This window comes from Lichenostomus cassidix, unplaced genomic scaffold (assembly GCF_008360975.1).
Source record: "Lichenostomus cassidix isolate B80296 unplaced genomic scaffold, HeHo_3.0 HiC_scaffold_39, whole genome shotgun sequence".
Classification (NCBI taxonomy): domain Eukaryota; kingdom Metazoa; phylum Chordata; class Aves; order Passeriformes; family Meliphagidae; genus Lichenostomus; species Lichenostomus cassidix.
In genome coordinates, this window is record NW_028147446.1 from 2,489,723 (window position 1) to 2,508,040 (window position 18,318).

General features: G+C 68.3%; 6 protein-coding genes across 10 annotated transcripts; 5 read left to right on the top strand and 1 right to left on the bottom strand.

Annotated features, from left to right (window-relative positions):
- Nucleotides 1-14: 14 nt before the first annotated feature.
- Nucleotides 15-2,091, top strand: TRIR (telomerase RNA component interacting RNase). The gene is made up of 3 exons (XM_085046159.1): nt 15-329; nt 602-679; nt 1,527-2,091. The coding sequence occupies exons 1-3, from the start codon at nt 75-77 to the stop codon at nt 1,632-1,634; spliced, it is 441 nt and encodes a 146-aa protein (XP_084902285.1). The 5' UTR covers nt 15-74; the 3' UTR covers nt 1,635-2,091.
- Nucleotides 2,092-2,690: 599 nt separating this feature from the next.
- On the top strand, nt 2,691-9,991 carry TNPO2 (transportin 2). Of its 3 annotated transcripts, XM_085045915.1 has the most exons (25): nt 2,691-2,908; nt 3,613-3,769; nt 4,148-4,223; nt 4,319-4,468; nt 4,551-4,657; nt 4,726-4,859; nt 5,041-5,122; nt 5,196-5,318; nt 5,398-5,516; nt 5,627-5,687; nt 5,906-6,074; nt 6,356-6,508; nt 6,597-6,822; nt 7,053-7,224; nt 7,476-7,562; nt 7,636-7,743; nt 7,822-7,980; nt 8,055-8,142; nt 8,226-8,324; nt 8,440-8,535; nt 8,637-8,712; nt 8,804-8,903; nt 9,039-9,113; nt 9,205-9,336; nt 9,423-9,991. In XM_085045915.1, exons 2-24 carry the CDS (start codon nt 3,671-3,673, stop codon nt 9,310-9,312), a joined length of 2,667 nt encoding a protein of 888 aa, XP_084902041.1. In that variant the 5' UTR covers nt 2,691-2,908; nt 3,613-3,670; the 3' UTR covers nt 9,313-9,336; nt 9,423-9,991. The 3 variants fall into 3 exon arrangements, with proteins under 3 accessions (XP_084902041.1, XP_084902040.1, XP_084902039.1); XM_085045913.1 differs by lacking the exon at nt 2,691-2,908 and having other exon boundaries at nt 3,505-3,769; nt 7,834-7,980; XM_085045914.1 differs by lacking the exons at nt 2,691-2,908; nt 9,423-9,991 and having other exon boundaries at nt 3,503-3,769; nt 8,226-8,362; nt 8,393-8,535.
- Nucleotides 9,992-10,029: 38 nt separating this feature from the next.
- Nucleotides 10,030-12,532, top strand: FBXW9 (F-box and WD repeat domain containing 9). 3 transcript variants are annotated; one of them, XM_085045924.1, is made up of 11 exons: nt 10,030-10,221; nt 10,404-10,661; nt 10,763-10,902; nt 10,984-11,115; nt 11,210-11,322; nt 11,392-11,483; nt 11,554-11,702; nt 11,781-11,894; nt 11,977-12,066; nt 12,163-12,228; nt 12,323-12,532. In XM_085045924.1, the coding sequence occupies exons 1-11, from the start codon at nt 10,107-10,109 to the stop codon at nt 12,395-12,397; spliced, it is 1,344 nt and encodes a 447-aa protein (XP_084902050.1). In that variant the 5' UTR covers nt 10,030-10,106; the 3' UTR covers nt 12,398-12,532. The 3 variants fall into 3 exon arrangements, with proteins under 3 accessions (XP_084902050.1, XP_084902051.1, XP_084902052.1); XM_085045925.1 differs by having other exon boundaries at nt 10,984-11,070; XM_085045926.1 differs by lacking the exon at nt 11,977-12,066.
- Nucleotides 12,533-12,770: 238 nt separating this feature from the next.
- On the top strand, nt 12,771-15,151 carry DHPS (deoxyhypusine synthase). The gene is made up of 9 exons (XM_085045927.1): nt 12,771-13,063; nt 13,143-13,304; nt 13,604-13,725; nt 13,806-13,902; nt 14,076-14,162; nt 14,237-14,342; nt 14,420-14,523; nt 14,609-14,734; nt 14,815-15,151. Exons 1-9 carry the CDS (start codon nt 12,863-12,865, stop codon nt 14,914-14,916), a joined length of 1,107 nt encoding a protein of 368 aa, XP_084902053.1. The 5' UTR covers nt 12,771-12,862; the 3' UTR covers nt 14,917-15,151.
- Nucleotides 15,152-15,153: 2 nt separating this feature from the next.
- Nucleotides 15,154-17,144, bottom strand: WDR83 (WD repeat domain 83). The gene is made up of 10 exons (XM_085045928.1): nt 17,049-17,144; nt 16,829-16,955; nt 16,482-16,602; nt 16,298-16,403; nt 16,167-16,215; nt 15,940-16,066; nt 15,799-15,866; nt 15,604-15,712; nt 15,413-15,527; nt 15,154-15,345 (listed from the first exon to the last, which is right to left on the bottom strand). Exons 2-10 carry the CDS (start codon nt 16,929-16,931, stop codon nt 15,193-15,195), a joined length of 951 nt encoding a protein of 316 aa, XP_084902054.1. The 5' UTR covers nt 16,932-16,955; nt 17,049-17,144; the 3' UTR covers nt 15,154-15,192.
- On the top strand, nt 17,055-17,924 carry WDR83OS (WD repeat domain 83 opposite strand). Its single transcript, XM_085045929.1, has 4 exons — nt 17,055-17,155; nt 17,321-17,426; nt 17,642-17,739; nt 17,813-17,924. The coding sequence occupies exons 1-4, from the start codon at nt 17,121-17,123 to the stop codon at nt 17,877-17,879; spliced, it is 306 nt and encodes a 101-aa protein (XP_084902055.1). The 5' UTR covers nt 17,055-17,120; the 3' UTR covers nt 17,880-17,924.
- Nucleotides 17,925-18,318: the final 394 nt, after the last annotated feature.

The following is an 18,318-nucleotide window of genomic DNA, read 5'->3' on the forward strand; positions in this document are numbered from 1 at the left end:
AACCGGCGCCGCCGCCGCCGCCGCGGTCGCTCTGACGTCATCGGGCGGCGCCGGCGGCGGTGGCGGCGGACAAGATGGCGGCGCGCGGCGAGGACCGGGAGGCCGCGGAGGCTCCTTCGCCGCCCCCCCCGGGCCCGGGCGGCGGCGTCAACGTGTTCGCCAACGACGGCAGCTTCCTGGAGCTCTTCAAGCGCAAGATGGAGGCGGAGGAGCAGCAGCGGGAGCGCGAGGCGGCGGCGGCCGCGGAGGCGTCCGGCGGCGGCGGCACCGGGCTCGGCCCGCAGCGCGGGCCCGACGGCGCGAAGAGGAGCGGCGGCGCGCTCAGCTTCGTAAGGACGCGGCGGCCCGCGGGCTCCTCCCGGCTCCGCGCCCGCCGGCCCGGCCCGAGCGCGTGAGGGAACCGGGGAGGGCCGCGGGACCGGCGGGGCTGCTGCGGGCTCCTCGCTCGCCGCGGCGCCTCCTCCCCGGGCTCGTCCGTCCCGGTGCCTCCGCGGTGCCTCCGGGCTCTCCCCGGTCCTTTCCCCCCGTTCCGGGTCGGAGCCCCGGCGGTCAGCGCGCCCCCGCCGCTCCCGGTAACGGGCCAGGTGTGTCCCTTCCCCAGGTGGGGCGGCGGCGGGGCGGCAACAAGCTGGCCCTGAAAACGGGAGTGGTGGCCAAGAAGCAAAAGACGGACGAGGAGGTGGCGTTGGGGGTCCCGGGAGGGGAATTTGGGGTCGGGAGGGAGATTGGGAGGGAGGAGAGAGGTAACTGGGGGTCCTGGAGGGGATTTGGGAGCGAATTTGGGGTCCTGGAGGGAGAATTTGGGGTCCTGGGGGGGAACTGGGTGTGCCGGGGTGGGAGAATTTGCAAATCCCGGGGTGGGATTGGGGAATCCGGGGGGCGAATGGTCCATGCGGGGTGGGGGATTGGGGGAGCTGGGGATGCCAGGGCCTCCCCCGATTTGTGGGGTGGTTTTGGGGTTTTTTTTTGGGCGGTTTTGGGTTTGTTTTGGGTTTGTTTTGGGGCCTCCCCCGATTTCTGGATTTGTTTTGGGTTTTTTGGGGCCTCTCCCGATGTTTGGGGTGGTTTTGGGGTTATTTTTGGGGTGGTTTTGGGTTTTTTTGGGGCCTCCCCCAATTTTTGGTATGGTTTGGGGGTTTTTTGGGGCCTCCCCTCATTTTTGGGGCGGTTTTGGGTTTTTTTTGGGGTTTTTTTGGGGTGGTTTTGGGTTTTTTTTGGTGCCTCTCCCGATTTCTGGGGCTGTTTTGGATTATTTTTGGGGCGGTTTTGGGTTGTTTTGGGGTTTTTTTGGGGCCTCCCCCTATTTTTGGGGCGGTTTTGGGTTTGTTTTGGGATGGTTTTGGGTTTGTTTTGGTGCCTCCCCCGATGTTTGGGGCTGTTTTGGGGTTATTTTTGGGGCTGTTTTGGGTTTTTTTGGGGGCTGTTTCGAGTTATTTTTGGAGTGGTTTTGGGGTCTTTTGGGGCCTCCCCCGATTTTTGGGGCAGTTTTGGATTGTTTCTGGGGCTGTTTGGGGTTTTCCTGCCAGGTGCTGACGAGTAAAGGCGACGCCTGGGCCAAGTACCTGGCGGAGGTGCAGAAGTACAAAGCTCACCAGTGCAGCGACGACGACAAGACGAGGCCGCTGGTCAAATAGCGCCGGCCCCCCCCCAAAAACCCGCCGGGGGGGACCCCGGCCCGGCCCAGACCCCAAAACACCCGGGCAAGCAGCGCCAGCCCCCTCCCCAAAAACCCGCCGGGGGAGGATCCCAACCCCGCAGCGTTCCCCAAAAACACTTCACGATTTAGCGCTGATCTCCCCCCAAAACGTGGCCACGCCCCCGAATAGCTGGCCACGCCCCTTCCCCAAAAATGTGTTTGGAGGGTTTTTCCCCCCCTTTTTCAATATTTCTGGGGGGGATCCCGGCCGTGCCCCCCCTGTAAATACCTATTTAAGGGTCGGGGGCTTCCCAACCCCTTTTTTATCGTCAGCTGTCCCCCCCCAGATCTGACGTCACAGCGCTGCCCCCCCGCCCCCCCCGACCCAGGTTTTGGGGGGAAATGGGGAATTTGGGGGGGGCGGCGCGGCATTAAAGAGCTCAGAGGTTTCGGAAGTGCTGAGCGGTTTTTGGGGTGATTTTGGGGGTTTTTGGGGTGATTTGGGGTGTTTTTTGGGGGGTTTGGGGGATTTTTGGGGGGTTTGTGGTGTTTTTGGGGGATTTTGGGGGGTCTGGGAGGGAACCCCCCCATGGGATCTCGGGGGGATTTGGGAACGGGGGAACAAATCCTCCCCCAAACTCAAACCCTTTCTCTGTTCCCACCTTTCCTCAGCACCGAATTTTACCAGGTTTGGTGGGTTTGACCCCGATAAGGTCTGGGGGGACACTGGTGGCTGTACCCACCTCGGGGGAACCACCCTCAGCCCCCCAGCAGTTCCTCCCAGTTGCTCCTCGCTGCTCCGCTCCGCTCTCCAGTTCCTCCCAGTTCCTCCCAGTTCCCCTTCACCCCATTCCCAGTTCCCCCAGTTCCCCCAGTGCTGCCGTTCCATCTGGTGCTACCCAAGGGGGGTTCTTGTTCCCCCCCTTCCCCAATAATGGTTCTGCCCTCGCGCGAGGCACGCCGGGAGTTGTAGTCCTCGCAGGGAAAGCTGCGCACTCCGCGCCTGCGCGCTGTAGCCCCGCCCCTTCCCCCGCCGTGGCTCCTCCCCTTCCCCCGCGCGGCCCCGCCCCCTGCGCACGTGACGCGGCCGCGCGGGGCGGACGGTGGCCGGCGGGGGTCACGGGGGCAGCGGCGAAACCCCCCCGGCCGCGCTCCGACCCCCCCGAGCGCCGATCCCCCCGAAACACCCCGCGGGGATCCCCCGAGCCGCCCGGGAGCCGCACCGCGCACCGCTCACCGCGAACCGCGCACCGCTCACCGCTCACCGGGCAGGTACCGGCAGCGCGGGGAGGCGGAGCGGCGGCGGGGCCTGGCGGGGAGCGGCGGGTGCTGAGGGGCGATGGGGGGAGGCGGGGAGGGGTTTGGGGGTGCCGGGAGCGGTTTGGGGGGTGCCGGGAGGGGTTTGGGGGTACCGGCAGGGGTTTGGGGGTCTCGAGGGGTTGAACTGGGGGTTCGGGAGGGAATCGGGGCTCGGGGGCGTTGCGGGGGGGGTCGGGGGGCAGCCCGGGGGGGTTTGGGGTGAGTGAGGGGCGGATGGAGCGAGCGGAGGCGGTTGGGGGCTCGGGGCTCGGGCCGGGGGGGCGGATGGAGCGGGGGGGCTCGGGAGGGGCTGCGGATCGGGGGGGGGAGGTGGGGGGGGTTGGTTCACCCCGGGGAGGGGGCGCGGGGGGCACCGAACCCCCTTTGGCCCCGCTTTGCCCCCTCCCGCTCTCCCGCCGTTCCGGTCCCGGCCGCACGTGCGCGGCGCGTGGGTCACACCGCCCGGTTCCGTCCCTCTGGGGACCCCGCGCTGTCCCCCCTGTCCCCCCCCAGCTGCCCCCCGAGTCCCTCCCCGGGAGACCCCCAGGTTTCCCCCCATTTACTGACCCCACGCCCCCCTGTCGTTCCCCCTCACCCTTCAGCCCCACTTCCCGCTCTCCCCGCGGCCATCCGGGGGCTTCATCCCCCTGCTTGCTGCCTCCGGGATTCTCCCCCAGGACCCCCGAGAACCCTCCCAGGACCCCCCCGGGCCCCCCCGGGCCCCCCGGCCCCGCCATGGACTGGCAGCCGGACGAGCAGGGCCTGCAGCAGGTGGTGCAGCTGCTCAAGGACTCGCAGTCACCCAACACGGCCATGCAGCGCGTGGTGCAGGACGTATCCTGGGGGGTGCGACCCCCGGAGTGGGGCTGAGACCACCAGAGTGGGGCTGAGACCCCCGGAGTGGGGCTGGGACCCCCAGAGTGGGGCTGGGATCCCCGGAGTGGGGCTGGGACCACCGGGATGGGGCTGAAACCCCCGGAGTGGGGCTGGGACCCCCAGAGTGGGGCTGGGACCACCGGAGTGGGGCTGGGACCACCAGGAGTGGGGCTGAGAGCACTGGGATGGGGCTGGGACCCCGGGAGTGGGGCTGGAACCACCAGGATGGCATTGGGACCACCAGGCAGGGGAGGTAATGGGGTTGGGTGGTGTGGGGTGGGAGCTCCTGGCCCTGTGCCCCCCCGTGTCTCTGTCCCCTCCTTAACCCCCCCACAGAAGCTGAAGCAGCTGAACCAATTCCCGGATTTCAACAATTACCTGATTTTCGTCCTGACGCGCCTCAAGTCCGAAGGTGGGCAGTGTTTGGGGGTCCTGGAGGTGACCACAGGGGTGTTCGGGGGGCACCCCTGGCCCCAGCCCCCCCCGACGCCCCCCTGTGCCCCCCAGACGAGCCCACGCGCTCCCTGAGCGGGCTGATCCTCAAGAACAACGTCAAGGCTCACTTCCAGAGCTTCCCCCCTCCCGTGGCTGAGTTCATCAAGCAGGAGTGCCTCAACCACCTGGGCGACGCCTCCTCCCTCATCCGCGCCACCATCGGTGAGGGGTGACCCCAAACCCGCCCCCGAACCCCCCCAGCCCCGCCCCGCAGCCCCCCGGCTCACCTGTGCGCCCTCCCCAGGTATCCTGATCACCACCATCGCCTCCAAGGGGGAGCTGCAGATGTGGCCGGAGCTGCTGCCCCAGCTCTGCAACCTCCTCAACTCTGAGGATTACAACACCTGCGAGGTGTGGGGGGCACCTGGGTGCACCTGGGGGGGGCGTGGCCGCCGCTGACCCCCCCCTGCTGCCCCCAGGGCGCTTTCGGGGCTCTCCAGAAGATCTGCGAGGATTCCTCGGAGCTGCTGGACAGCGACGCCCTGAACCGACCCCTCAACGTCATGATCCCCAAATTCCTGCAGTTCTTCAAGCACTGCAGCCCCAAAATCAGGTGTGGGGGACAGGTGGGGACTCCCTTCGTTGGGAGGTGGGGGTGGCCAAACTGAGCAACGCTGGGGGGGTCCAGGTGGGTTTTGGGAGTGCCCAGGTGGATCTCAGGTGGCTCTGGGGGTGCCCAGGTGGATCTCAGGTGGCTCTGGGGCTGCCCAGGTGACACCCCCGTCCCCCCCCAGGTCCCACGCCATCGCCTGCGTCAATCAGTTCATCATGGACCGAGCGCAGGCGCTGATGGAGAACATCGACACCTTCATCGAGGTGAGGGGGGCACACCCGGGGGTCCCGGGGGCTCTCCGGGGCTCCTGGGGGTCTCACCTGCGCCCCTCCCCAGCACCTGTTCGCGCTGGCGGTGGACGAGGACCCCGAGGTGCGCAAGAACGTGTGCAGGGCACTGGTGATGCTGCTGGAGGTGCGCATCGACCGCCTCATCCCTCACATGTACAGCATCATCCAGGTGAGCCCCGCGCCGGCTGGGGCGTGGTTCGGGGGTTCCCCCGCGGCCAGGTGAGCTCACCTGTGCCCCCCACGCTCAGTACATGCTGCAGAGGACGCAGGACAGCGACGAGAACGTGGCGCTGGAGGCCTGCGAGTTCTGGCTGACGCTGGCGGAGCAGCCCATCTGCAAGGACGTGCTCACGGCTCACCTGGTGGAGTGAGTGACCCAAAATCCCTGAAATCCACCCCAAAACCCACCCCAGAGCTCACGGCCCGCCTGGCACAGCGAGCGACCCCCAAATCCCTGATATCCACCCCAAAATCCAGGCTGATCCCGATCCTGGTGCACGGCATGAGGTACTCGGAGATCGACATCATCCTGCTCAAGGTGGGCGCTGGGGACAGCTGGGGACACTGGGGTGACCCCCGCGGAGATGATGACACCCTCAAGCTGACCCCTGTGATGGTCACTTGTGTTCGTACTGTCTGATCCGGGAACCATCGTAACGCCCTGTCGCGATATGACGTCATGTCACAACACGATGACATCATGTCACGATAGGATGATGTCATGACACGATGACGTCACGTCTCGATTTCCCCCAGGGCGACGTGGAGGAGGACGAGGCCATCCCCGACAGCGAGCAGGACATCAAGCCGCGCTTCCACAAGTCCCGCACGGTGACGCTGGCGCACGAGGAGCAGCGCGGAGGGGACGGCGACGGCGATGGCGACGACGAGGACGACGACGACACCTTGTCCGACTGGAACCTGCGTAGGGACAGGGCGGGTTTGGGGTGTCCCCGTGGGGTCTGAGTGTCCCCATGGGGTTTGGGGTGTCCCCGTGGGGTCTGAGTGTCCCCGTGGGGTTTGGGGTGTCCCGGTGGGGTCTGAGTGTCCCGGTGGGGTCTGAGTGTCCCCATGGGGTTTGGGGTGTCCCTGTGGGGTTTGAGTGTTCCCATGGGGTTTGGGGTGTCCCCGTGGGGTTTGGGGTGTCCCCGTGGGGTCTGAGTGTCCCCCGGGTGTCACTGACCCCCCGTCCCTGCCCTGCCCCAGGGAAGTGCTCGGCGGCGGCGCTGGACGTCCTGGCCAACGTGTTCCGGGAGGAGCTGCTGCCCCACCTGCTGCCCCTGCTCAAGGAGCTGCTGTTCCACCTCGAGTGGGTGGTCAAGGAGTCGGGGATCCTGGTCCTGGGCGCCATCGCCGAAGGTGGGGGAACCCCGAAACAACCCTTTTTTGGGGTAAAAACCCCAATCCTGGTGTTACAACGCCCATCCCTGACGCCGTCTTCCCCCAGGCTGCATGCAGGGCATGGTGCCCTACCTGCCCGAGCTGATCCCACACCTGATCCGCTGCCTGGCTGACCGCAAGGCGCTGGTTCGCTCCATCGCCTGCTGGACGCTGAGCCGCTACGCGCACTGGGTGGTCGCGCAGCCCCCCGAGCTCTACCTGAAACCCCTCATGACGGAGCTGCTGCAGCGCATCCTGGACAGCAACAAACGCGTGCAGGAGGCTGCCTGCAGGTGGGACGGGGGACACTGGGGACAGGGGAGGTTGGACAGGGGACACCTGGGGCTCCTGGGTGGTTTGGGCTCATCCAGGGCCCCCCGGGGGTGATGACAGCATCACCCCGATTCTCGTGAGGACGCATTGTGTTCGTACTGCCTGACCCGGGGGGCCCTCAGCCCGGCCTGGAGGAGTCCTGCGGGGATTTTCTGGGGTCCCTGACCCCGATTCGGGGGTGTCACCCCAGTGCCTTTGCCACGCTGGAGGAGGAGGCGTGCACGGAGCTGGTGCCATACCTGAGCTTCATCCTGGACACGCTGGTCTTCGCCTTCGGCAAGTACCAGCACAAGAACCTGCTCATCCTCTACGACGCCATCGGCACCTTGGCCGACTCCGTGGGCCACCACCTCAACCAGCCGGTGGGTCCCAAACCCCCTCAGTGTCCCCAAACCCCCCCAGTGTCCCCAAACCCCCACTGTGTCCCCAAACCCTCACTGTGTCCCCGTCCCCCTGTCTGAGCCCGGTGATGACCACAACAGACATTCGAATCCCGAACTCCCCCTGTGGATCTCTTCTGGTCTGAGGGCTCAGGGCACGGCAGGTCCCCCTGCTGGGTGTCCCCAGGCGCCCCTGGGGTATCCCCACCCCGTGTGACACCCCCTGCTCACAGGAGTACATCCAGAAGCTGATGCCGCCACTCATCCAGAAGTGGAACGAGCTCAAGGACGAGGACAAGGACCTGTTCCCGCTGCTGGAGGTGGGTTGGGGGTGGCCTGGGGGGGGTGGCCGTCCCCGAGCCGCCCCCCCACCATGTCCCCTGCTGTCCCCAGTGCCTGTCCTCGGTGGCCACGGCCCTGCAGAGCGGCTTCCTGCCCTACTGCGAGCCCGTCTACCAGCGCTGCGTCACCCTGGTGCAGAAGACGCTGGCCCAGGCCATGGTGAGCCCCTCCCCGGCACTGTGGGGGGGTCGGGGGGTGGCAGAGGTGCCACCCCCCTTGGTGACAGTGCCCCCCCAGATGTACAACCAGCACCCAGAGCAGTACGAGGCTCCTGACAAGGATTTCATGATCGTGGCGCTGGACTTGCTCAGCGGCCTGGCCGAGGGGCTCGGTGGCCACGTGGAGCAGCTGGTAGCCCGTTCCAACATCATGACCCTGCTGTTCCAGTGCATGCAGGTGAGGGGAGATCCCCCTGAGCCCCCAAATCCCCCAGACTCACCTGTGCCCTCACCTGTGCCCTCCCCTGCCAGGACACGATGCCCGAGGTGCGGCAGAGCTCCTTCGCCCTCCTGGGCGACCTCACCAAGGCCTGCTTCGTGCACGTCAAGCCCTGCATCGGTGGGTTTTGGGGTCCCCCGGGGCAGGGACACCCCGGATTTGGGGCGGGGGTGGCTCTGTGCTCACCTGTGCCCCCTCCCCAGCTGAGTTCATGCCCATCCTGGGCACCAACCTGAACCCCGAGTTCATCTCCGTGTGCAACAACGCGACCTGGGCCATCGGGGAGATCTGCATGCAGATGGGTGAGCAGCTCCACAGAGCTCAGCCGAGCCCCCCAAATGTCCCCAGAGCTCCCCCGAGCCCCCCAGAGCTCCCCCGAGCCCCCCAAACCTCCCCTGAGCCCCCTTTGTCCCCCAGGGGCAGAGATGCAGCCGTACGTCCCGATGGTCCTCAACAACCTCGTGGAGATCATCAACCGCCCCAACACCCCCAAAACGCTCCTGGAGAACACAGGTGAGGCTTTGTGGAGCCCCAAAACCTGCTGGGTGTGAGGGGGATCCCCAAAATCCTCAATTTTCCCCCAAATCCTCAATCCCTGTCCCTCCCCTCCTCAGCCATCACCATCGGGCGCCTCGGCTTCGTGTGCCCGCAGGAGGTGGCGCCGATGCTGCAGCAGTTCATCCGGCCCTGGTGAGTCCGGGGGAGGCTTTTGGGGGTCCCCAGGAACCGGGAGGGAGCACCAAACCCCAAATCCCTCCCCGTTTCCTGTCCCTGCCGCCAGGTGCACGTCGCTGCGGAACATCCGCGACAACGAGGAGAAGGACTCAGCCTTCCGGGGGATCTGCGTCATGATCGGGGTGAACCCCGGCGGGGTCGTGCAGGTATGGGGGGATTTTGGGGGGAAAGCACCGTGATTTGGGGCGAGTGAAGAGCACAGGGGGTTTTGGGGAGGGGTCTCCGGGTGTGTCCCCCTCCCCATCGCCGTTTCTGGGGTGATTGATCCCCAAACCCTCCAGGATTTCATCTTCTTCTGCGACGCCGTGGCGTCCTGGGTGAGCCCCAAGGATGACCTGCGGGACATGTTTTACAAGGTGAGCGGGCACTGGAGGGGCTGGGAGACCCCCCGGTTTGCCGGGAGGGGTCTGCAGGACCCCCCGTTGGATCTCCCACCCCTCCCTGCAGATCCTGCACGGCTTCAAGGCCCAGGTGGGCGAGGAGAACTGGCAGCAGTTTTCAGAGCAGATCCCCCCGCTGCTCAAGGACCGGCTGGCGGCGTTTTACGGGGTCTAGGCCAGGTGCAAACACCTGAGACAGGTGCGGGGGGGGGCGGCACCCCAAAAAAAACCCCCGGGGGGGCGCAGGCCGTCAGCCCCCCCAACCATGGCTGTTTCCTCCCTCAGGTCGGCGCCGGGAGCCCGGCAGGGACGGCGGCCGGGAGGGACCCCGTGTGCCCGGGGGGGTTCGGGGGGGCCGCGCTGCCGTGCCTCGGTCCCGGGGGGGCCCGAGAGCAGTGTCACCCCCGGGGAAAGGATGGGGGGGGGCTGGGGGTGGGGGCCGCGGGAGGGTGGACCCGCGGCAGGGCTCCAAACCCTGGGGGAGGGCCCAAAACCCTGGTGGGGAGGGCGAAAATCGGGGCTGGAGGGTCCAAAAAAGGGTGGGGGGGGCCCGTTCCCGTGTGTCTCCCCCGTGTCCCCGTGTCCCCCCCGCATGACGCCTCCGCCCGTCCCCCACACATCCACAGGAACCCCGGGCGGGGGGGCGCGGGAGGGCTGGGGGCCGGGGGGGGCCGAGCCGCCGCCTTTGTGCTTCGTCGTGAGCGAGTCGGTGCCACGTTCCGCGTGTTTGATTTGCCCGTTTTTGTTCCGTTTTTTTACCGTTTACAGGGCGGGGATCGGGGGGAGGGTGTGGCGAGGGAGGGGACGCGGTTGTGTCGCGCCGGGCGGCACAAGAAAGGCCGTTGTGGACCGTGCGCTGTGTCCGTGTCGTTTGTTCCCGGGGCCTGGGGAGGCTCTGGGGGGATTTTGGGTCGCTCCGCGCTCCCGGAGCCCCGGCGGCCGCACGTGGTTCGGTTCCGGTGCCGCTTTATGACGTCACCGCGAAGCTCGCAGCACCATTGGTTGGTTCGTGCGGCGCGCCGGAAGTGGCTCCCGCCGTGGCCGTGGCGACGGGACGCGGCGGGGCCGGGCTGGGCCGGACCCGGTACCGGGAGGGGCTCCGCGGGGCGCGGCGGGGCTGGGGGCGGTGTTGGGGCAGCCTCCGGTACCGGGGGGGAACGGGGCGGGGGGTTCCCGATACCGGGGAGGGTGGTCCCGGTGAGGGCGGATCCCGCCGCCCCGGGGCCGGGAGGGGCGCTCGGTTCTGACCCCGTTCCTCCTCCCCAGCCATGGACGGGCCCCCCGCGCCCGCCGCCGCCCCTCCCGCGGAGCCCGACGGGCCGGCGGCGGGCGCGGGGGTGCCGGGGGGGCTCCTGGCGCTGCCGCCCGAGCTGCTGCTGCGGATCTGCGGCTTCCTGCGGGCGCGGGAGGTGCGGCGGGTGCTGCCCCGCGTCTGCCGCGCCCTGCGCGACGTGGCCCGCGACGCCGTGGCCTGGCGGCTCCGGCTGCAGCGCCGCGCCCGCCTCCCCCTCCCCGCGCTGCCAGGTGGGTCTGGGGGCTCCCGGGACCCTCGCGGGGCGGGCGGCGGATGTCCCGGTTACCGCCGCGGGGAATCGGGGAGCCCCCCTGATTCTGGGCCCCCCCAGAGGATGGGTTTGACTGGGCGGCAGCCTGCGAGGACCTGGAGGAGCACCTGGAGCGCTGGGGGGCCGGCGGAGCCCCCATGGAGCACTTCTCCCTGGACGAGGGGCACTTCGCCTCCGTCGACTCCGTGCTCCTGCTGCAGGTGGGACCCGCCGGGGTTTGGGGTGTCCCCTGGGCCTCCCGGAGAGTCCCCAGCTCACCTGTGCCCCCTCCCCGCTTCCAGGGGGGCTCCCTGTGCGTGTCGGGGGGCCGCGACCGCAACGTGAACCTGTGGGACCTGCGGGAGCTGGGCCGGGCTCCCCCCGGCAAGGTGCTGGTGAAGGCGCTGGGCTCGGGGCGCAGCGGGACCCACAGGGTGGGAATCACACCGACCCCCCCCAAAACAAACCCCCCTCGGGGGGTCCCGGGGTGGGGCCGGGGTCCGGCAGCAGCTCCGGGTCCTTCTGCAGGGCTGGGTTTGGTGCTTGGCTGCGCGCGACACTCGCGTCTGCTCCGGCTCCTGGGACAGCACCGTGAAGCTCTGGGACCTGGCGGCCGAGGGGCAGCAGTTCGGGGAGATCAGGTACAGCGCGGGGGTCCCGGGGGGGCTGGGGGAGGCCGGGAGGGCAGCGCTGACCCCTCGCTCCTCCAGGGAGAAGGCGGCCGTGCTGTGCCTCTCGTACCGGCCCGATGTCCTTGTCACCGGCACCTACGACAAGACGGTGACCGTGTACGACCCGCGAGGTACTGGGGGGGTTTGGATGGGGTGGGGGCGCCCCGGGGGTGTTCCGCTGACCCCCCCGTGCCCCCCCAGCCGGGCAGGCCCAGGTGAGCAGCTACAAGCCCCACGCCAGCGCCGTGCTGTCGCTGGCGGCCGACGAGCGGCTCATCGTGTCCGGCAGCGAGGACCGGACCCTCGTGGTGTTCGACCGCCGCGCCGGCACCGTCCTGCAGCGGCTGCAGGTGGGGGCTGCGCCCCGAGACCCCCTCCAGGGTGTCCCCTGTCCCCTCCAGGCGACACTCAGGGTGTGTCCTCCACAGCTGGACAACTACCTGCTGTCCATGTCCTACCGAGGCTCGCAGCTCTGGGCTGGGGACAACCAGGGTCGCGTGTACCTGTTCGGCAGCAGCGGCGGCAGCTTCCAGCCCGCCCGGGTAGGGACTGTGGGGGGCTTTGGGGGTGGCCGTGGGGAAGGTCACCCCCCCAGCCTCACGAGGGGTTTCTGTCCCCCCACAGTACTTCGACGTGGGGCACCGGCTGCAGATCACGGGGCTCTGGCACTCGCTGGGCTCTCTCTACACCACGTCCACCGACAGGACGCTGCGGGTGGGGATCCCACGGCTCGGGGGGCCCTGAGTGGCTTGGGGAGCCCCTCGCTGGGCTCGGGGGGGCTGCTGACCCCCAGCTTTGCCTCTCCCGCAGATCCATGTCCCCACGGATCCGCCCCGCACCATCTGCTCCTGGACACACGACGACGTCCTCAACGGGGTGAGGAGCTGTCCCCAGCCCTTGCACACGCGTGGGCACACGCAGCCCCCTCGGAGTGCCCCCAGCCCCCCTGACACTCCTCTGGCACCCCCAGATCAGCGTGGACGGGGACGTGGTGGCCGCGGCCTCGGGGGGACTCTCGGTCGAGGTGTGGAGGCTCCGGACCTGACGCTGCCGGGGGGCTCCGACCGCACCTCGCGGGGTCCCCCTGTGCCCCCAGTTTGGGGGAGCCAGGCCGGGATCCGGGACGTCCGTGGGGCTGGAAGCTGCCGCCTGTTCGTGGGTATTAAAGGATTGGACTGGAGCGGAGCTTGTGTCCCCCTGCGGGTTTGGGCTCAATTTGGGCGGGTTTGGGCTGAATTTGGGCTGAATTCGGGCGGGTTTGGGCTGAATTCGGGCGGGTTTGGGGCGCTGCCGCCGTTTCGGGGCTCCCGCGGTGCAGCGCCAGCCTCGGCAGCGATACCTTTTCGCGTCTGCGAGATTCTCGTCCCTGCACGGCCGCCGTCGTGCCGAGATGGCGGCGCGCAGCTGTACGGCAAGGCGGGCGGGGAGCAGCGAGAGGGCGGCGCCCTGCTGTACGGCAAGGCGGGGGCGTGGCTGAAGATGGCGGCGCCCTGAGCGGTCTGGCCGAGCCATGGCGGTCCCGGGAGAGGCGCCGGGAGAGGCGCTCCGGGCCGTGCTGCGGCCCAGCGTGGCCCTCCCGGCAGAGGCCCTCCCGGTGCGCGGCTACGACTTCTCGGGCGGTCCCGACCACGCGGCGCTGCTCCGCTCCTTCCTCACCACCGGCTTCCAGGCCACGAGCTTCGCGCAGGCGGTGGCCGAGATCGAGCGGATGGTGCGGCCCGGGGGGATCATACCGGGAGGGCGAGGCGGGTCAGGGCCCGGTGTGACCTCCCCGGTGTCCCCCTCCGCAGATCGCGGCCAAGCTGGAGCCGCTGAGCGCGGAGCAGCGGGACCGAGCGGCCATGGCCGGGCCGCGGCCGCCCTCGGGCTGCACCATCTTCCTGGGCTTCACCTCCAACCTCGTCAGCTCCGGCGTCAGGGAGAGCATCCGCTACCTCGTGCAGCACGGAATGGTGACAGGGGGACAGGGGGACAGGGGACACCGGGACGGGGAGAGCATTCCTACCCCGTGCATGGGGAATGAGGGCAGGGGGGACAGGGGACAACGCGGGGACAGCATAGGGACACCTGAACGTGTCATGGGAACACTGGGGATGGTGTGGGGACATCAGGTAGTCACAGGGTGTGGAGTCCCTCAAGTCTCAGGTCCTTGGGGTGTCCCCAGGGGGTCCCTGTGAGGGTCCTTGGGGGTGTGGGGGGTCAGGGTGGGCACACACGGGTGTCCCCAAGGTGCTGACCATTTCCTGGGCAGGTGGATGTGCTGGTGACCACGGCCGGGGGTGTCGAGGAGGACCTGATCAAGTGCCTGGCACCCACCTACATCGGGGACTTCAGCCTGCGGGGCCGGGACCTGCGGGAGAACGGCATCAACAGGTCCGGGCTGGGGCGTGGGGGGCTGGGGACACCTCTGGGCCACCCTGGGGTCACCGCGGGCTTGCTTTGGGGTCCCTTAGGATCGGGAACCTGCTGGTTCCCAACGACAACTACTGCAAGTTCGAGGACTGGCTGATGCCCATCCTGGACAGGATGGTGGAAGAGCAGGACATGCAGGTGAGGGTGGGGGACCCCACATGGGACCCCCCCAGTGCTGGCAGAGGGGCTTAGGGGGTCCCTGGACAGCTGGGGGGTGGTTTATGGGGTCCCTGGATAGCTGGGATGGGGTCTGGGGTTTCCCTGGACACCTGGGCACCCCTGGCTGGGGTTTCAGAGCAGGATCCCCACAGGGCGTGAGGTGGACGCCGTCCCGGATGATCGCCCGGCTGGGGAAGGAGATCAACAACCCTGATTCCATCTGTTACTGGGCCCAGAAGGTACTGGGGGCACTGTGGGGGCACTCTGGGGTGTCACTGTGGGTGTCACTGGCTGTCACTGTGTATCTCTGCAGAATAAAATCCCGATGCTGAGCCCGGCGCTCACCGACGGCTCTCTGGGGGACATGATCTTCTTCCATTCCTACAAGCGCCCGGGGCTGGTGCTGGACATCGTGGAGGGTGAGTGTCCCCTTTGGGGAGTCCCCCGGGGTGTCCCCCAGGATTCGGGGGTGCCCTGATTGCCCCTGTGCCCGCAGATCTGCGCCTCATCAACACCCAGGCCATCTTCGCCCAAAAGACCGGCATGATCATCCTGGGCGGGGGCCTGGTCAAGCACCACATCGCCAACGCCAACCTCATGGTGAGGGGACTCCCGGGCTGGGGAGGGGGCTTGGGACCCCCGGGGTAGAGAGGGTTGGGGGGCTCACCCCACTCTCCCTTGGCAGCGGAACGGCGCTGATTTCTCCGTCTACGTCAACACGGCGCAGGAGTTCGACGGCTCTGACTCGGGCGCACGGCCGGACGAGGCTGTGTCCTGGGGCAAGATCCGCATGGACGCCACCCCTGTCAAGGTAGGGGGCCTGGGGGTTGAGGGGAAATTTGGGGAGCCCAGGGCAGGGGTATCCCCCCCTGACCCCCTGCCCTGGGCCAGGTCTACGCCGACGCCTCGCTCGTGTTCCCACTGCTCGTGGCCGAGACGTTCGCCCGGAATGCCAACGCCTTCCCGGTGCCTGCGGGGACCCCCGAGGCCTGAGGGACACCCCGGGCTCAGCTTTAGGGGTGCTGAGCCCCCACACCTCTGCAGGGTCTCATGGCTCAGTGCCCCTCACAGTGTGGGGTGACTCCCCCCGGGGGGACAGGGGCCCCCCACACGTGCACCCCCCTGTCCGTGTGTCCCTCCTGTCCCCAGCCCTTCCCCAGCTGTCACCTTTTCCCCAATGCTTGTATTTATTTATTCGATGTCCCAATAAAGCACGGCAGGGTCTCCACTCAGGTTTATTCCTCATCACCTTGGTCCCCCCAGGCCCTCTCAGGTGTCGGAGTCCCCCTCGGGCTGGAAGGTGTCCTCGCGCCACAGTGTCACCTGGCCCTGGGTGGCCACCAGCAGGCAGGGCAGGCGTGGGTGGAAGGCCAGAGACTGCACCACGCCCTGGCCCACGGGCAGGCTGAGCGCCAGCGAACCCTGGGGGGACACGGGAGGTCAGGGAGAGTTGGAAATGTCCCCAAGGCCACCCCGGACCCTCCCTCACCTCCACAAGGTCCCAGAAGTAGACATGGCCATCCTCGGAGGCGCAGCCCACGTGTGTGTCTTGCTCGTTCAGGACACAATCCAGTCTGTAGGTTGTGCTGCGGTGACCCGTGTACCTGAGGGGGTGACACGGGGTGAGCTGGGGGTCCCCCAAACCCCCCGGGGGGCTCAGGGATTTGGGGTTGGCCATACTCGCCCAGCAGCTCCCCAGTGTCCTTGTCCAGCAGCCGCAGCGTGGAGTCCAGGCTGGCAGCCAGCACACACTGCCCGTCCTTGCTGAAGCACACGCTGGTGATGGGGCCTGGGGGCACACGGGGAGTTTAGGGGGTCCCGTGGAGCTCCTCCCGCTTTGGGAGCCCCCCAGGGCCCTCCCACAGCCCCACTCACTGCCGATGTAGTCAGAGCAGAGCTCCCCCACACGCAGGTCGTAGCGTCGGACTCGCCCGTCCACGGAGCTGCGGGGAGGGGGCAGTTTTAGGGGGTCCCCGATTCCGGGGGTTCCCCCAGGCTGGGGGGCTCATCCCTCACCCCGTCAGGATCTCGTAGGACGAGAGCTTCACGCTGGAGATGCCATCCTTGGCCTCATCCAGCACCTGGATGGGGTCGGGGCGGCGGGAGCGGCAGTCCCAGCACCGCACCGTGGAGTCGATGGAGCCTGGGGGGAGAAGGGGCTTCAGGGGGGGGAGAAGGGGCTTCAGGGGGGGGAAAAGGGACATCAGGGGTTCCCGGGGCTCCCCCCCAAACCATTCCCTCACCAGACACGATGACAGTGCCTTCCTCGTTGAACTGGACACAATTCACCTTCTGTGGGAGAAGCAGGGAGTCAGTGCCTCGACACCCACCCAGGATCCCAAATCCCACCCCCCAGACCCTCAAACCTCCTCACCCCGGCGTGTCCCCGGTACTTGCGGACCACCTGCCCCGTGGTCACATCCCAGAGCGCCACGGATTTGTCGGCACCGCCCGAGCAGATCTGGCTGTTGTCGGAGGATCTGGAGGGGAGCGGGGTGTCCCGTGAGCGCGGCGGCGGTTCCCCGCGGCAGGGAGAGATCCCCAAAGCCCCTCCTTACCCCGCGGCGTCCAGCACCTCGTAGCCGTGGCCCTGGTAGGTACGCAGGGCTGTGCCCTTGTGCGGGTTCCAGAGCTTCAGGGTCTTGTCGCTGCCGCACGTCAGGCAGTAGTTCCCGTCCGCTGCGGGGGAAGCGACGTGACTCCGGAACCCCCAAACCACCACCCCCTGCCCGGGACCCCCAAACCACCACCCCCTGCCCGGGACCCCCAAACCGCCACCCCCTGCCCGCTTCCGCGTCTCCGCCTCCAGGTCCTGATCTGTTTCCCCGTTCCTGTTTCCCGGGATCCCCGGGATCCTGCCGGTACCCCCGGTATCCCCGGTATCCCCCGTCCTCCCCGGTCTCACCGTTGAAGCGGGCGGCCCGCACCGCTCCCTGCCCGCACTGCAGGGTCTGCACCCGCTGCCGAGGCAGCTCGGGCCGGGCGGGCCGCGGCCTCGGGAACGCCATGGCGGCACCGGGGCCGGGGATGAGCCGGGGATGGAGCCGGGGATGGAGCCGGGGATGAGCCGGGGATGGAGCCGGGAATGGAGCCGGGAATAGAGCCGGGGATGGAGCCGGGGATGAGCCGGGGATGGAGCCGGGGGCCGAGCCCCTTCCGGCGGCGGCGGAAGCGGCAGTGGCGGCGGCGGCGGGACCATGGCGGACCCGCGGAGGCCCGGCAAGGTGGCCAGGTAGGATCGCGGGGAGCGGACAGGGACCGGCGGGACCGGGAGAGGGAGCGGGGAGGAACCGGGAGAAGGACGGAGAGGGACCGGGAGGGACTGGCAGAAGCGGGGAGCGATCAGGGGCATCCCGGTGCCCCATCCGGCCTGACGGAGCTCCCTTCCTCACGCTAGATACAAGCCGCCGGCCACCGAGACCAACCCGGCGCTGGAGGACCCGACCCCCGACTACATGAACCTGCTGGGGATGGTGTTCAGCATGTGCGGGCTCATGCTCAAGGTGCGGCACTGGGGGCACCGGGACCGGCTCCGGGCACGGTTCTGAGGGGAGTTCGGGCGGGGGGAGGCACAGAGAGAGTCCCGGGGGGACTCAGGGCTATCCCCGGGGATCTCAGGGCTCCTGGGAGGTCTGTCGCCCATCCCAGGGGTCCCCAGGGCATCTTGGGGGTCTCAGGCCCCAGGGGTCGCTCGGGGGTCTCATGGTGGTGTCCGCAGCTCAAGTGGTGCGCCTGGATCGCCGTGTACTGCTCCTTCATCAGCTTCGCCAACTCCCGCAGCTCCGAGGACACCAAGCAGATGATGAGCAGTTTCATGTGAGTGCCGGGGTGTTCTGGGGGGGCCCAGGGTCGGGTTTGAGGGATCTCTGACACCTGTCCTCCTCCCCAGGCTCTCCATCTCGGCCGTGGTCATGTCCTACCTGCAGAACCCCCAGCCCATGTCCCCGCCGTGGTGACGGGGACAGGGCTCGCGGCGGGGGCAATAAAAAGGGGTCTTGGCACCGTTGTGGTCGGTCTGTACTTGAGCAGGGGAGGATGGAGTCCCCCGGGAGAGGGAGGAATTTGGAGGGGGGAGTCCTGGGGGGCTCCAAGGGGAATCGGGGGGTCTGAGGTGGGTTAGAGATGGACTGGGGAGAAATCCAAGAGGATTCGGGGGTCTGAGGGGAACTCTGAGGGGACTCGGGGCTCTGAGGGGAGCTCGTCGTGGGCGGGGCCTCAGGAGCCGCCACCGTTCATTGGCCACTGGTCGTTTCCCGCCGTTGCCACCGCCCTCACGGAGAGCTGTCAATCACGAGCGCTCCTCCTGCTCATTGGCTCCTGCCCTTTGGCGTTGCCGCCTCCCGCCCGGCGCGGGCTCCTTACACCCCGCCCCCGCGGGCAGCAGCAGCGAATCAG